This window comes from Mesoplodon mirus, assembly GCF_964341445.2.
Source record: "Mesoplodon mirus genome assembly, chromosome: 2".
Classification (NCBI taxonomy): Eukaryota; Metazoa; Chordata; class Mammalia; order Artiodactyla; family Ziphiidae; genus Mesoplodon; species Mesoplodon mirus.
This window is the reverse complement of record NC_138977.1, coordinates 82,686,536-82,704,051: the sequence shown is the minus strand read 5'-3', so window position 1 is coordinate 82,704,051 and position 17,516 is coordinate 82,686,536. Positions and strand designations below refer to the sequence as shown.

At 44.6% G+C, this 17,516-nt stretch overlaps 1 protein-coding gene across 18 annotated transcripts in view; it reads left to right on the top strand.

Moving 5' to 3' along the window:
- APBB2 (amyloid beta precursor protein binding family B member 2) overlaps positions 1 to 17,516 on the top strand; it is a 389,233-nt gene that overhangs the window by 306,084 nt on the left and 65,633 nt on the right. For all 18 annotated transcript variants that reach the window (XM_082637315.1, XM_082637301.1, XM_082637312.1 and 15 more), the window contains 2 exons: positions 11,156 to 11,302; positions 14,405 to 14,532. In XM_082637315.1, coding sequence (XP_082493441.1) covers positions 11,156 to 11,302; positions 14,405 to 14,532 — 275 coding nt within the window. The remainder of the gene's footprint in view (positions 1 to 11,155; positions 11,303 to 14,404; positions 14,533 to 17,516) is intronic.

The following is a 17,516-nucleotide window of genomic DNA, read 5'->3' as shown; positions in this document are numbered from 1 at the left end:
TGTATCTTTCCAATAGCGTGATCTTATTCTGAAAAATAGGAAAGAGGGAGAGTTAAGTAAATGGCACTTGCGGGCCCAGTGCCCCAAAGGGCCAGGTGTCTTGTTTTCTGCCAGAATGCTTACCATGTTGCAGACAGCCTGGGGAGAAACAGAAGGAACAGCTGAAGTGCTCATTGGGGTCAGTGTAGAAATGCTCTCTGGGTCCTCCCTGGCTGCCGAGGTCATTGCCGTGCTGAATAATTAATCAGGCTGATTCTTTGCTTCAGCCAGATGGAGAACTGGGTCATGCTCCACTCCAGAGTCCCCAGGCACCTCTCTGGCCGAGCCCATTGAGATGCTGGATTTAGAAAGCATTTCTGTGTTTCAAAGAAAAGCAGTAGCAGATGAAGCCTAATTTTATTTCAAACTGTGTCCGTAATGACAATGATCTACATTCCTATGTATCATGACCCCAAACTCTGATTTGCTAAAGACCTCCCTATTACGGAAGCCATGTCCAGGGAAGATATTTTGAACCTTGAAAAGCCTATGCATTTTCAGAACAGACTCTGAAAGTCGTTTGAGGTCACAGCCCTTTGTTTACTGGCTGCCTTATTTCTTGGCAAAATCTGGATGGTCCAGTGATCGGCCGGTGGGCAGAAGTCAGGTTCGTGCTGTCTCTGATGCAGTAACTGGGAATGGAAAGGGCAGAGGGGTGTTCTGAATTCTTAGGGAGACATCCCAGGACGTAGGCTATCAAATATGATGAATGTACCCTAAATGGGTATGTTACTGTGGCCACCAGTATGAAATAAAAAAGGATTCTCTCACAGTTTCTACGTGGGATGTATGATTATTCAAAAGGTCCTTCCTCATAGTCACATACAGTGAGAATATTTTTTTTTTTTCCACCTGACCCCAAGAGCACAGATATAAAGAGTCTCCACAGAGCAGCTCTGCGTAGCTCAGGCAGCAGCAGGATCGATATGCTCTTAGAATCCAGGTGAAATGGGCTTGAATCCCAGTCTCGTGTGCTGCGAAGTCCATGGGTTCCCCCGCACATTTCTGCCCGTTCCCTGGGCTTATATGTCTCTTGTGTTGACTCCCTGTTCTCCACTCTGAGGCCTCCGCCACTACTTTTCCTCCACCAAGCATCTCCCCAGGAGAGGAGTACACCCTTCTCTTAATTCCTGACTTCATCCATCTCTGTAGCAGACTTTTGCTGGAGCATCAGGGATAATATCGAGGGAGCTTACATTGCATCAAAAACAGTCACTGGTTTTCAAAACTGGCTGTTGGGCTTCCCTCACCTTTCTTTTTAATGGCAGTGCCTGCCATTTCCGAGGTTGTGCTTCCCCAGAGGCTGTGCAGTATGCAAACACACACATACTTTTGGATATATTTGCAGGAGGTTTAGAACTTGCTGAAGCCCCATCCGTGGCTCTCCGAGGTCCGAGGACTCTTAGGTGGACCTGAGGGTTCCACCCCCTGTTCCTCCCCAGGCCCCGGGCCTCTCCCCACCCCCAGGCACCCAAGGTATATCCGTAGTGAGGTTGGATCATTAGTTGGAAAAACGAAACAGGATTGACTGGCTGACTGTTGGTGGTGTTCCTCAATCCTGACACTTTTGACAGAGATCAGAGACCTTGTGAAAACAGTAGCCACCTTTCCTTGAGCATTCCCTGTGGGCCAGGCCCTGTTCTTAGCATAAGCCTTCCCATTCGTCATGCCAGTACCCCCAGGATGTCCATACCGCTATCCTCACTGCAACAGATGAGGAAACTGAGGCTCACCAAGATTAAGAAACTTGGCTCAGATCACACTGCTAATAGTGGCCAGCCTGGGATTAGATCCCAAGTCAGTGACTTGAAAACCTAGGCCCTAAACCACAGTGCTCACAGCCCCTCCCCCCCATTCCACTGTACCTTACTCTTTGTGGTTCATGTCCACAGAGCTGTGTGACCTCTGGTGTCACAGCCGAACAAATACGCCCTTCCAGTTTTTTGCAGTACTACTCAGAGCAGAGTGTTTGGCCTCTTTGGTTCATTGATGTGCCTCCAGTACCTGGCATATAGCAGGGGTCAGTAAATCTCTGTGAAACGAATGAACCCATCCATCCTACAAGGCTCAGCTCAATACCATCTCCTTCCAGAAGCTGTCCATAACTCCCTCTCTGTGAGTTAAAAGGCTCCTCCTGGGCTTCCCTGGTGGCGCAGTGGTTGGGAGTCCGCCTGCCGATGCAGGGGACGCGGGTTTGTGCCCCGGTCCGGGAGGATCCCACGTGCCGCGGAGCGGCTGGGCCCGTGAGCCATGGCCGCTGAGCCTGCGCGTCCGGAGCCTGTGCTCCGCAACGGGAGAAGCCACAACAGTGAGAGGCCCGCAAAAAAAAAAAAAAGAAAAAAAAAAAAAAGGCTCCTCCCTCCATGAGCAACCAACGCACACGTGCGCCTCCGCGTCCCCTTATTTCTCGTTGCCGTGTCGTGGATTCCCACTCTGTGTCCCGCGTCGCACTCATTTCTCTATGTCTCCAGGAACTAATAGGCACTCGGTAAACGTTTGTTGACTTGAAGGCACAGTTGTTATTGTGCTGCAGGGTACTTAGGCTTAAGTGGTAAGCAGTTCCTATAAATGAGTGTTCATTAGGATTACATTTGTACTGCTAGACCAAATTGTAGCTTTTCTCTTACATTTTCTTAGTTTTTTCATACCTATAATTTAGTGTCGCTGTCAATTCTGGTATCGTTTACGTTTTCGTCATCATCCCTCCGTAGTTATGTAGAGCCCTGACCGTGTTCTGGGCTTCAAATGCGCTACTTCACAGACTTCGCTCATTTGAGCAGCATCTTCTTTGGTGCCGTGCACAGAGGCTGGCTCGCCTGGGAGGAGGCAAGGTTTGTGTCCGACTGTAGCTCCAGTAGCTCCAGTTCCCTCGTCTCTCCTGTCCTCCATCCCCTGCCCCACCTCGTGGTCCAGGAACGAGGCCCCCAGTTTTCTGCCAGCAGGCTCTCATCTTGCTTGTCCTCGCCGAAGCTCGGACAAGGAGAAGTGGAAGGCCTGTGGGAGAACACAGGCGGCCATGAGAGGGTCTCCTGCAGCCAGAGAGAGAAGAGAGGGAACATTTGCTGAGGGCCTGCAGTGCCCCAGCCCTGACCTTCCTCGTTTGCTTTTTGGCTCTCCCGGAAGGGCTCTGAGCTTATAGTTATTGTCATTTTGCAACTGAGTAAGCTTAGGTTCGTGGAGGCTGAGCACCCACCGATGGGAATAGAGGAATGCGGACCCGGGACTGTCTGGCCCTGGAAACCAAGGCTTGGCACTGAGTTCTACCCCTCGACACATGTCTTAGGAAGAGGTTCTCCCCAGGCATCAGTCGCTATTAATAGAGGACTCAAAGAAACAGAAGTTGAAACAGGATGTGTGTTTCCAACCAGGATATGACAGTTGGTTCCAGTGTGGGGGAGAGAAAACCAGTGGGAGAGAAGGAAGCCCCAAGCCAAGAGCTGGGTCCCTCCCAGTTCAGCCATGACCCGGGTTCCCTAAATGCTCGTAATAACTAATAGCATCGACAGGCACAGCAGCAAACTCTGCCCTGTTCATCCTCACAGCATAGATAGGTTGTTGTGAGACAGGGATTTTTAGTATCCACGTTTTACAGACGAGGAAACTGAGGCACAGAGAGGTTAACTAACTTGCCAGATTTGCCTTTCAGGACCAGTCGTAGGAACAGCATGACTTTGAGTAAGGAAGGGGCCATCTGTGGATGGCAGTGGTTCTCAAAGTGTGGTCCCCAGACCTGCAAATTCAGTGTCACCTGGGAGGCTGTTAGAAGTGCAGGTTTGGGGACCGCTGAATCAGAAATGATGGGGATGGTGTCCAGTTTTCTGTGTTTTAACAAAGCCCTCTGGGTGTTTTAGCTTTGCCTGAGATCTGTTAAACTAAAGAAATCTTTAAAATCCACACATAGAGAAAAAGTTAAAATTTATCAATAGCATAATAAATGTTTGTTGAGTTCTTATTATATGCCAGGCACTATGCTAAATATTTTACCTGCATTATCTCACTTAGTCCAACAATAGTACTATAAAGTATAGGTACTATTATTATTCCCATTTTACAGATGGAAAAACGAAGCCTTAGAGACCTAAGTGACTTCCCCAAAGTCACCAGCTGGTAGGTAGCAAAGTCATGACTTGAATCTAGATCCATCTGATGACACAGTCCATACCCTGAACCATCCATTACTCATTTTTGCCCTTTTGGTAAAGAGCTATTGAAGAATGAGCATTAATATAAGTACAAATGTTGATATTTTTTGCAAAATTTGAAAAAAGTGGGATAGGGAGGGTGGGAGGGAGACGCAAGAGGGAGGAGATATGGGGATATATGTATACATATAGCTGATTCACTTCGTTATACAGCAGAAACTAACACAACATTGTAAAGCAATTATACTCCAATAAAGATGTTAAAAAATAAATAAATAAAATGACCAGCAGGTAACTTTAAAAAAAAAGTATTTGAAAAGTCAGGTTGATTAAACATTTGATTACATATTTTGACTGAATATTTTGAGCTTCTCCTATTCTCTGAAATGAGCGTTTATTCACAGAGCTGATTCTAATTCCCGAGTTTAAGGAAAACTGGTGTTGGTTATAAACCTTCCTAGCCACACGAGGGCAGCACCAAATAGCGCAGGTTGCTCTTTGCCGCTTGGTTCTTTGAAAGGAAACAGAGCTCGCTGCTTAGTGGAGTTTCCCCTCCATAAACCCGTTTCCCCTTCCTTTGTCCGTAGGGACCAGTGGTGAAGCTTCTCAGATCAGATACTAAATTACATACGGAAAATTAATAATATTGTGAGGGCTCTTGTTTTTTGAAATCCATGTATTCTTGGACTCAAGGACAAAAAAGCAGCCAGTATTTTTTTTCACAATCTATTTTTTATTTTTTAATTTTTTTAAAACATCTTTATTGGAGTATAATTGCTTTACAATGGTGTGTTAGTTTCTGCTGTATAACAAAGTGAATCAGCTATACGTACACATATATCCCCATATCCCCTCCCTCTAGCATCTCCCTCCCACCCTCCCTATCCCACCCCTCTAGGTGGTCACAAAGCACCGAGCTGATCTCCCTGTGCTATGAGCTGATCTCCCTGTGCTATGTGGCTGCTTCCCACTAGCATCTGTTTTACATTTGGTAGTGTATATAAGTCCATGCCACTCTCTCACTTCGTCCCAGCTTACCGTTCCCCCTCCCTGTGTCCTCAAGTCCATTCTCTACGTCTGCATCTTTATTCCTATCCTGCCCCTAGGTTCTTCATAACCATTTTTTTTTTTAGATTCCATATATATGTGTTAGCGTACAGTATTTGTCTTTCTCTTTCTGACTTACTTCACTCTGTATGACAGACTCTAGGTCCATCCACCTCATTACAAATAACTCAATTTCGTTTCTTTTTATGCAGCCAGTATTCTTTTTCACCTTCCTTATTGTTAATAAATTCTTTGAGTCTTCACAGGCTGTAGGACTCTCGAGTAAGCTATTAGAGAAAGTGAGGAAGTGTGCTCCTGGCTTCTAGTTTTAGGACATAGGACCATCCCACAGTAATGCTGGTGTATTAGGGTTCACCCCCACCAGGATCACCAGGATGCTGTACTGACAGCAGCTGCTGTTGATCTTGAACCCCATTTCCACCTGGGCATATCTCAGTATCCCATCCAAGCCTTGGTTTCTATGCCAGAGGCTAAATTCACTGGAATTTTTTTTTGAATTTTATTTATTTTTTTTATAGAGCAGGTTCTTATTAGTTATCCATTTTGTACACATCAGTGTATACATGTCAATCCCAATCTCCCAATTCATCATACACACACACACACACACACACCACTTTCCCCGCTTGGTGTCCATACGTTTGTTCTCTACATCTGTGTCTCAGTTTCTGTCCTGCAGACCAGTTCATCTGTACCATTTTTCTAGGTTCCACATATATGCGTTAATATACGATATTGGTTTTTCTCTTTCTGACTTACTTCACTCTGTATGACAGTCTCTAGATCCATCCACGTCTCTACAAATGACCCAATTTCGTTCCTTTTTATGGCTGAGTAATATTCCACTGTATATATGTACCACATCTTCTTTATCCATTCATCTGTCGATGGGCATTTAGGTTGCTTCCATGACCTGGCTATTGTAAATAGTGCTGCAATGAACATTGGGGTGCATGTGTCTTTTTGAATTATGGTTTTCGCTGGGTATATGCCCAGTAGTGGGATTGCTGGATCATATGGTAATTCTATTTTTAGTTTTTTAAGGAACCTCCATACCGTTTTCCATAGTGGCTGCATCAATTTACATTCCCTCCAAAAGTGCAAGAGGGTTCCCTTTTCTCCACACCCTCTCCAGCATTTTTTGTTTGTAGATTTTCTGATGATGCCCATTCTAACTGGTGTGAGGTGATACCTCATTGTAGTTTTGATTTGCATTTCTCTAATAATTGGTGATGTTGAGCAGCTTTTCATTGCTTCTCGGCCATCTGTATGTCTTCTTTGGAGAAATGTCTATTTTGGTCTTCTGCCCATTTTTTGATTAGGTTGTTTGTTTTTTTGATATTGAGATGCTTGAGCTGTTTATATATTTTGGAGATTAATCCTTTGTCTGTTGATTCATTTGCAAATTTTTTCTCCCATTCTAAGGGCTGTCTTTTTGTCTTGTTTGTAATTTCCTTTGCTTTGCAAAAGTTTTTAAGTTTCTTTAGGTCCCATTTGTTTTTGTTTTTATTTCCATTACTCTAGGAGGTGGATCAAAAAAGATCTTGCTGTGATTTATGTCAAAGAGTGTTCTGCCTATGTTTTCCTCTAAGAGTTTTATAGTGTCCAGTCTTACATTTAAGTCTGTAATCCATTTTGAGTTTATTTTTGTGTATGGTGTTAGGGAGTGTTCTAATTTCATTCTTTTACATGTAGCTGTCCAGTTTTCCCAGCACCACTTATTGAAGAGGCTGTCTTTTCTCCATTGTATATCCTTGCCTCCTTTGTCATAGATTAGTTGACCATAGGTGCGTGTGTTTATCTCTGGGCTTTCTATCCTGTTCCATTTATCTATGTTTCTGGTTTTGTGCCAGTACCATATTGTCTTGATTACTGTAGCTTTGTAGTATAGTCTGAAGTCAGGGAGTCTGATTCCTCCAGCTCCGTTTTTTTCCCTCAAGACTGCTTTGGCTATTTGGGGTCTTCTGTGTCTCCATACAAATTTTAAGATTTTTTGTTCTAGTTCTGTAAAAAATGCCATTGGTAATTTGATAGGGATTTCAGTGAATCTGTAGATTGCTTTGGGTAGTATAGTCATTTTCACAATATTGATTCTTCCAATCCAAGAACATGGTGTATCTCTCCATCTGTTTGTGTCATCTTTAATTTCTTTCATCAGTTATCTTACAGTTTTTCTGCATACAGGTCTTTTACCTCCTTATGTAGGTTTATTCCTAGGTATTTTATTCTTTTTGTTGCAGTGGTAAATGGGAGTGTTTCCTTAATTTCTCTTTCAGATTTTTCATCATTAGTGTATAGGAACGCAAGAGATTTCTGTGCATTAATTTTGTATCCTGCAACTTTACCAGATTCATCACTGGAATTTTGGCTAGAGTAATTATAATAATTTATAGAGTAAAAGGAGTAAAAGGAGCTGCTCTTAATAATTTTTCCAGAACAACAGAGATAAATCAGAACCATCCTGAGGATAACTGGAGCATAGGGTCACGCTAATTTCAAATCTCCTTTCATTTTCCCCCTTTGATGACTCCTTTTAAGATGTTTGTGACACTATATTCATTTGTTCTTTCACTCAGCAATGCTTATGGAGTGTTTTCTATGTGCTAGGTTTTCTGCCTGTGTTATGTTGTTTTCTCCTTGTAAGAACCCCCTCTGAGTTAACTATCATTATTATTCCCATTTTTGCAAATAAGAAAAAAATTGGGACTTTGTAAGTTACATGGCCAAGATCACAGTACCTGTAAGTCAGAGCTAAGATTGTAGTTTAGGCTGTCTATGCTCTTGGGCCAGGTACACTCAAACTGTATTGACATCACTGACTGTGTTCTTGTGCCTCTTTGTGGACCCAGCCCCATCGGATACTGTCCCTCCAACAAGCTCTCAGGCATATGGCAGAGTGGTTAAGAGTGAGGGCCCAGAAGTCACGCTGCCTAACTTGCATCCTAGGTCCACCACTTATCAGCCTTGTGCTTCACTCACTTTCCTTTCTATAAAATGGGTACAGTAGGGCTTCCCTGGTGGCGCAGTGGTTGAGAGTCCGCCTGCCGATGCAGGGGACATGGGTTCGTGCCCCGGTCCGGGAAGATCCCACATGCCGTGGAGCAGCTGGGCCCGTGAGCCATGGCCGCTGAGCCTGCGCATCCGGAGCCTGTGCTCCACAACAGAGAGGCCACAACAGTGAGAGGCCCGCGTACCGCAAAAATAAATAAATTAATTAAATAAATAAAATGGGTACAGTAACTTAGTATTGACCTCACAGGGTTGAGGAGAGGATTAAATGAATAAATACCTATGAGGTGACTTCTAGAACTCACCTAACGATGGGGGCTAGTGGAGCCCACCATGTTATTAGAGGGTTGGAACTTCCAGTTCCATGCCCACCTCCAGGGAAGGGAGAGGGCCTGGAGGTTGAGTTCAGCCACCAGTGGCCAGTGACTTAATCAGTCGCACGTATATGATGAAGGCTCCACAAAACCCAGAGAGCAGGGTTCAGAGAGTTTCCAGGCCAGCGAGCACGTGGAGCTTGGGGAGAGTGGCACCTGGGGAGGGCATGGGAGCTCCGGGCCCTTTCCCCATACCTTGCCCTGTGCATCTCTTCCCTCTGGCTATTTATTCCTGAGTTACATCCTTTTATAATAAATTAGTGATCTAGTATACAAAATGTTTCTCTGAGTTCTGTGAGCCACTCTAGCAAATTCATTGAACTCAAGAAGGGGGTCATCCGAACCTCAATCTATAGCTGGTCGGCCAGAAGTACAGGCGACACCCTGGACTTGGGATTGGCATCTGAAGTTGGCGGAGGCAGGAGGTGGGGCAGGCAGTTGTTGGGGGGACAGTCTTGTAGAACTGAGCCCTTAACTTGCAGGATCTGACGCTCTATCCAGGTAGATGGTGTCAGAATTGAGTTGAATTCTTGGACACCCTACTGGTGTCTGAGAATCGCTTGTTGGTGTGGAGGAAAACATCTGCACATTTGGTAAAGGTGGAAAAGCTGAGTTTTTCCATTACAAGGTGGTATGTAACAAGATGAAAATGATGCGGGAGGGCTGGGTTGTGGCATTGTGAGTTTACTCATGAGGGACTATGTAGGGAGCCAACAAGGGAGGGGAGTTCCTGGGCATAGCCCCGTGAAGTTCTGGGTAAGGGGCTGCCCTTGCACCTGTGGCATCCTCTTCCCCTCGGGCAGTTTCTCTCCAGCAGAAACACATGAGCACGTGAAATGTGAAGACATCTCCCAGAACCTTTCCCCAGGACACAGGGTCCTAAGTAGCTTTTGCAGTTGTTGTGGGGATGACCTTCTCTTTTTTGGTGTATTTGTAAAAGGCATCGTGTGCACCGTCAGTGAGCAGGAAACGTTCCACTCCGGGCGGTGACGCAGGTACCTCCATCCTTCCTTTTAGGACGTGAGGATCCACCTTCTATTAGCGTAACCGGGTTGTCTTTGGTCTTTTCGTGTTTTGTTTTCCCCTGAGAAAGTGTGATTAGCAATTCAGGAAGGAGGCACCCAGCCTGGGTGTGGGGTCTGAAACAGAGAAGGTTGAACTGGAGTGAATGTGGTCACTTTGGGACAGTTGGCTGCATTTCTTCATTGTATTATGAAGTTCACTTTGGGGAACTTCAGAAGACACTCTTTGAGAAACAGCCTGTTGGCTCCACAGAAGTGTGGCACCTTATATGCCCTCCTGTCCTTCAAAGGTGGTCTCTTCAGTTGGTGTGCAGCTCAGGAGGAGACCCGGGTCACAGGTTGCGGTGAGAAACCGCAGTTCCAGCCACCTGGTAAACCTGGTGATTAACAGCTAGGCAGATGCTCTAGCCAGATCACCCTAGTATGTCCCAGGAACTTCTTTCTTGATAAATTTTTGGATTTTTTGCTTGTTACAATATGGATAAGATCCTTTTTTTTTTAATTGAACACCTGAACTTTTAAAAGGAAGACAAGGAGTGTGATCTCAAATCAAATATCTCTAAATGATAAAAGAATAAATGGAATTTGTGCTCTAAGGTATCTCACAAGTCCATCCATTCTGCAGGCTTTCAGGATTTGGGGCTAGTAACAAATGCTGAGACCTATTATCATGAAAGCACATTTTCCCTCCTCTTTTTTTTTTCATTTCTGGTTATTAGAGAATACATTTTGCCTCATTGTTATTAGAAACAAGTGACAAACATGTAGCTAATTCTTTCTCCCAGGTGCTTAACAAGTAACAAATTTCACAGGGGTTACATTTCTTACTACAAAAAAAAAAAAAAATGCCTTATACTAGATAAAGGTGCTTAGAAATGTTTATACCCATTAGCCCTGTAATTCTACTTCTAGTAATCTGTTCTAAGAAAAAAAAACCTGAACACACTCACACACTCTCAAGCACACACACACACACAGAAAGTTAGGCAAGAAGATAGTTATTACTACATTTTTTTAAATTAAATTTATTTATTTATTTATTTATTTTTGGCTGCATTGGGTCTTCGTTGCTGCACGCAAGCTTTCTCTAGTTGTGGCGAGCGGGGGCTACTCTTTGTTGCGATGCGCGGGCTTCTCATTGCAGTGGCTTCTCTTGTTGTGGAGCACGGGCTCTAGGCACGTGGGCTTCAGTAGTTGTGGCACACAGGCTTAGTTACTCCACAGCGTGTGGGATCTTCCCGGACCAGGGCTCGAACCCGTGTCCCCTGCATTGGCAGGTGGATTCTTAACCACTGCGCCACCAGGGAAGTCCTACTACATTTTTTTAATAGCAAAAAATAGCCACAATTTAATTTTCCAACAATCTAGGATTTGTTGCTAAATTAGATGATTGAACATTTTGTAGTAATTAAAGACGCATTGAGTACACCTTGTAGAGGATTTTAAGGTACGTTGACCTGTGGCCAGTGAGTAATCTCCTGTTCTCTGACTTTCCTCCTAGTGTTTTGCTGTGCGCTCTCTGGGGTGGGTGGAAATGGCAGAGGAGGACCTCGCCCCTGGCAAGAGTAGTGTTGCCGTCAACAACTGCATAAGGCAGCTTTCTTACTGCAAAAATGACATCCGTGATACAGTCGGCATTTGGGGAGAGGTAAGTAACAGGTGAAAATAATTAATGGCAGACTTGCTTGCATTCCACTGTTCCTTATGAAACCCCAGAGCTCTGAGAGCCGAGAGATTTGGTACTGATGGCTGATGAAGGTATTTATCGGGGTCACTTTCCCATGAAGGCAGCTGGTGTAGACATGATGCACCTGTGATTTACCTATTAGCCCTGCCAGAGCCCGTTGAGGACTGGGGCCCTGGGAGAGGGCATTTCTCGGTGTCTAAATGACAGGATCTACTTTGGTATCCTGAGTCCCCAAGGATCCATGGATGGACTTAAGGGCCCAGAAACCCCCTAACCTCCATGCATATTTGGATGTGCCAGTCTACAAGAGCAGTTTTCTGGGAAAAAGACCCATACCTCTCTCAAAGTACATTCTCAGAGGGGAACGTGACCCCCACATATACCCCCAAAACGTTCTTGCCCCTTCTCTAAAAGTTGACACATCATCCTTTTATAATACAGTCTTCTTTATTTGTGATCTGAAAATCCACCTCGTACATGAGTTTTGGAATTGATACCTGTGTATTCTTTCTTACTGTGAAGAACAAAGCAATTCCAGTTTGAAAGGTTAGTTGAGATCATTTCAGAAAGGAAAGTCATGAGTAAAAATACCAAATTTGTATAAAAATCACGTGAAATTGGAAAAGCCGTATTCCTACTAAGCTCTGAGACCTGTACAACAAGCACATCGGGAGCATCACGAGATAGTGGTCCACGTGAATCCTCTCTACTTGATCAGTCCCCAGTTAAGAGCATTGGCAGCGAAAGTTTGCTTTTTGATTGGGCTGTTAGGAGCCCCTGTCGCCTTTTGTCCTAGCAGCACTGTCATAGCAGGAGGTGGGTTCCCAAGGCTCCTCATGGTAGAGTCCGTCTGCTTTAGAATGGGGCTGAGCTGCATCACGGACCAGATTTTTAGATCCCAGGCATGGGAGGAGAGGAGGAAGAATTTTCCCCTGCCAAGAAAATGACACTTTTTTGGTATTCGCCTCTATTATCCTTTCACTGCGTTACCTTTCCAATACCCAGGCCTATTTCTCCCACCAAATTATCCATCTGTCTTCTCTCTCCTTCATTCAAAATGCTGTTCTACCAAAGGCATAGATCTCAGCTAGGATTTAGAAGGACAGCTGGCGTAATCTATACTGCTGTTTGAGAGACTAATGAATACCGCCAGGTATTTAGAAGAGCTAAGTAAGATTCTAAAGGAATCTCCAATTGGCACGATTCCAGCAGGAAAGAAAGCTTTGGGTGGGCCAGCAATGCCTGAGAATCTGCTATGCCTTCCCACCTAGTTAGCCCCCGCTAGGCCATTCCTATTTTTCTCAGTTCTTGCCTCTTCTTCTGAAACGATAAATTCTTCAAGCAGTGTTTCTAGTTCATAGTATATAAAGCACAGCTCAGTGTTTAGGGTTATGAGCTTTTTATGTTATGTGACTTTTTGCCATGCCTCACCACGCACAGCACAACTCCTTAAAGGTTTGTTGAACGGCTGACTGAAAATAAAGTCATGACTTTCAGATGAGTGTCCCATCTTTAGATGACACCTGCATAAGCATTGGTCGTTTGGGTTACAATTAGCAAGACTTTACAGTGGTCAACCAGGAGTTGCTGAGTGTTCATGAGAAAAGGGAAAGGGCACATATGGGAAGACACGAGTGTGCCTAGTGAACTCAACAGAAGCCACGATGCATTTTCATTCAGGGATAGTCCACACTCAGCCAACCATTCTCACTTCAGATGACCAGCTGGTAGCTGTCACTGGTTCTGTCCGGTAATACGATGACTGTCGACAGAGGTAATTGACAAAGATGGCCTGTGTTGCCTTTGCGTGGACCAGTTGTGGTTTCTAAGCTGAATCAATCCAAAAGAAATGCACCACCCAGCTCAGTGCAGGGTAGGGGGATGATTTCAGCTCATCCTGGATCTCATCTGTAGACGCTTGGCTTAGACATTGACTAGCAGAGGCACTGAAACACCCGTGTCTGCCACCCCGGCAGCAGAGCTTGTGTTTACTCTGAGAACCTTTGATGGGGACCTGAAATATCGTTCTCAAAAACCAGACCAAGGAGCATCTGTCCTGCTTTGGATTTGAACATCTGCCAGGAAGCCTCACTGTGCTGCCTTGCTAGACCTCCCTAGCGTCCACGCCACAGCATCTGGGCTGACCATGACCTTCAGTGGACAGTTTAATAATTTCTTTGAATTATGCCTGAGGATTTGCAAGGGGAGTGAAGTTGGATGGCCTAGCATTCCTACCCTCAAAGAGCCAATATGCGGGGAGACAGGAGACCAAAACCTGAAAACCTGAAGAGTGATGCAAGAAACCTCAGCCTCCCCCGTGTTGGTATCACAACAGCACATGCGCTAAAGGCCTTGCGACTTCTGTGTCAGGCTGTGAGCAGGTTACTTAACCTATAAGCCTCAGTTTTCCCATCTGCTAATCACAGATAATAAAACCAAGCTCTGAGGCAAGTTAGAGCCCTCATGACCCAAGGAACCTGAAGCCTGTCGCATAACATCTGAGGTGTGATAAAGTCACTTCAGCGTTAGCTATTGTAGCACCGAGAAGTGTCACAAAGCTGTGCCTGCTATTTACCAGCCAGATCACACAGATAAGAAGTGGTGTAACAGTTGAGAAGAGACAGACATCATTGTGGACCTGGGAAGGGCGTCAAGGGGATGCCTGGTAGGGTCTGGCCAGAGGGGAGGGAATGGGGATAGAGGGGTTGTGAGGGGATGACAGACTTGGAGTCAGTAAGAGGCCAGATTCTCCAGGGAACCCGCCTTTAGCCTTTTTTCTTAGAGTAAAGATTCAAAGTGTAAATAATTAAAAATAAGAGCCAGCTAGAAAGCAGGCTAGGGACACATTTCAGAGGATTTGGAGAAGGAGAGAGAAATTGGGCATGTGAGGGGAAGGTGAAAGGTTTATGAATCTTTTAATCAGGAGGGGATGTTTCTCCCTTAGGAGAACAAATTACAGGGGTGAATTTTTGATCATTGAACCGACACCCCCAGGTAGCCACAGACATCCCGAGGACGTGTGGTTTCATGAGGAAGGTAACCTGTCTTCTCGTTGACTCCCAGGGGAAGGACATGTACCTGGTCCTGGAGAACGACACGCTGAGCCTGGTGGACCCCATGGACCACAGTGCGCTCCACACACAGCCCATTGCCAGCATCCGTGTGTGGGGCGTGGGCCGCGACAACGGCCGGTGAGTGCCCCGGGCCTGCGCTGTCCTTTGTCACCTCACCCGGTGCCCCAGTTTTAGCTTAACCCTGAAGCGGGGCCTCACTGTTACTGCATGTTGCTGAATATGAAACTTGACAGTAGACTCTCTATAGAAATGTAAAAACTTAAAGCACATCTCTAGCCCTGCCTTGTCAACCCTCCGAGCTCCTTCCGTTCCTGGTTTCTGTACCTCAAACCTTTTGTCAACTCTGGATCCTGCCTCTGATTCCATGTATTTCTCCCCCAACGCCCACTCATCCTCATTCATCTAAGTTCCCTACTCATCCAGGCTTTCTGAACTCCCACCTTTTTTTTTTTTTTTTGGCTTCTCTGCAGTCTGTTTTAAAGTTGAATCTCAGCTATTTCAGATGCTCTGCTATTGGTATTTTCTTTGTAGAGGGCTTGTTGGAAGGGAGAGGTGGTACAGCCTTTAATCACATGCTTTATTATTTTTTTAAATTTGTTTTATTGATGTATAGTTGATTTATAATGTGTTAATTTCTGCTGTACAGCAAAATTCACACTGTACAGTATAACTGTACAGGGATTCAGTTATGCATAGATATACATATTCTTTTCCATTATGGTTTATCATAGGATACTGAATATAGTTCCCCGTGTTATACAGTAGGACCTTGTTGTTTATCCAAATTACAAGCTTTAGATCATTAACTCATGCTGATCAGGAGCTTCTGGGGTTTGAAGATGGCTGAACTCTTTTAACGTTTGAAATGTCTGGTCATACCAAAGTTCCACTCAATGTGTATTTTTCTGAAATTCTACTGAATATTTGTCATTGCCAGCAAGTACTTCTTAATAGATGTGTTGTGAATTTTTTGCTCTCCAGTGACTGGAAACAAGGAAGTTCTGATTTTCAAGTACATATTCTAACTAATAAAGTGACAGTAATCACAGGCATCATACTTTGATACTTTATGAAGTAATTGGGCTACATGAAATGCATCTAACTCTTGAATTAAATTAATCTTTGTCAGCTCTCGAGGTATACCCGAGGATCTCCTAGCATTTAGGGACAAGCTATAGGATGATTATTTATTGCTCTGTTGAAAAGGGGCAAGAGCATTGCAGAAGCTGCTGAAAATCCCAGACGACAGAGAGACTGCTCCCCTGGGGTGGTTCCATTCCTGGGCATCCTGGCTTATTGGATCATGGGGTCCTCTAGGTGGCTGTGCCTTGGCTTTGCCATCCTTTGCCTTCCAAAGATGGGCAGTAGTGGATTTGATAGTTTTTTGATTCAGTTGCAAGTCCTAAGCCTGAAAGGAAAGTGGTTAAGCATTCATCAAAGAACAAGCATTTTTGCTGGAATCACAGGTGAGAAATGGTTTGCAAAACAGAGAGCTGCAATGTCCTCTGACAGCTGATTGGATAAACCTTCGTGGGAGCACAGTTGTGTCTTTGAGCTTTTGTAACAGTGATGAACGGTGACAGCTGGACCAGGTGCTTTGGGGGGAAATGAGTAGATAGATTATGCATCCACACCTGTCATTCAATTGCTTAGCAGAGCTGGAGCACTGGAGTTGATGCATTGGCATGAATTGATTAAGTTTACAGAGGAAAATACCTGATGATATTTGTACATCATTAAAAACATTTAGCCTTGATGGAAGAGTATAAGATACTTGATCCTTCCCTACTTCCTGTCCTCCAAGTTTGTTTTTAAGACAGGAGTCAAGATGAAGATCATGATTTACGTGTACAACTGGATGGGGTTGTGTTTTTTTGAGGTTAGCTTGTGAGTGGATTTCATCGATGAGGTTTTCAGTTCACCCCAACTCTTTAAAGTAAGGCCAAATGCTCTTTGTTCAGGGAGAAAATATGATTCAAATTGCAATTGACAAAATTATTCAAGCCCTGAGCTTAGTTTTCTCTCATCTGTGAAATGACAGTGATAATAAGGACCACAAAGCACCACAAAGCACATGTATGTATGTGCCTCTGTGTGTATAGTAATTGGCCCACTGATGGGGGATGTGGAAAATGCTTAATGAATGTTAGCTCTTGAATCGTTAAAGCAACATCCACTAGAAGAGACAGCTAATTACATGGCTTCCTTTCAAAGACAGGGAGGATGAGGGAGGGGTCAGACCTCAGGGAGGTTTCGAGGACAGTTCATCATTGATAACAGAGGGCGAGAGGCTGTTTCAGACACTTGAGTTCAGTTGTCCTACAAAGCAGGAAGGGCCACTCCCCTTGCCACCCAGTGATATCAGTGTAAATTAGGTTACCTTGCCTTGATTATGTTTTTGAAGTGTGGGCTGAGTTACTCATGTTTTTTAAACCATTTCTTATTCTTACTCAATGTTAGCAGGTAAGTGTAATTTAGAAATACACTGAGGGCTCTGCATCAGCTGTCAGGACCTCAGAAAGCTCATGTAGTGGTTGGGGGCCCTTGAGCTAGATTGCTTTTAGAAACAGTAAATAAAAAAGTATGTTTGGGGGCTTCCTTGGTGGCGCAGTGGTTGAGAGTCCGCCTGCCGATGCAGGGGACACGGGTTCGTGCCCTGGTCCGGGAAGATCCCACATGCCGCGGAGCGGCTGGGCCCGTGAGCCATGGCCGCTGAGCCTGCACGTCCGGAGCCTGTGCTCCGCAACGGGAGAGGCCACAACAGTGAGAGTCCCGCGTACCACAAAAAAAAAAAAAAAAAAAAAAAAAAAAAGTATGTTTGTCAGTGAAAGGTTGTATTTCTCCCATTGGACCCCTGAGTTTTCATTCTCTAAAAGAAGGCCTTTGTATTCCTGCTTTTTTAAAAAAATACTTTCTTTTGCTCTTGATTCCTTTTTTTTTTTCTTACAGCAATTTACAAGAGCAAATTCAATTTGTAATGCTGCAAAGGAAAGGAGTTTACACTTTGCATGAATAAAACATAAAAGTGTTTCATTTTGCTTGAGAAAATGAGTCCATTTCACATTCTCTTTTGTAACCTCCCTTGCCGAGAAAATGGAATC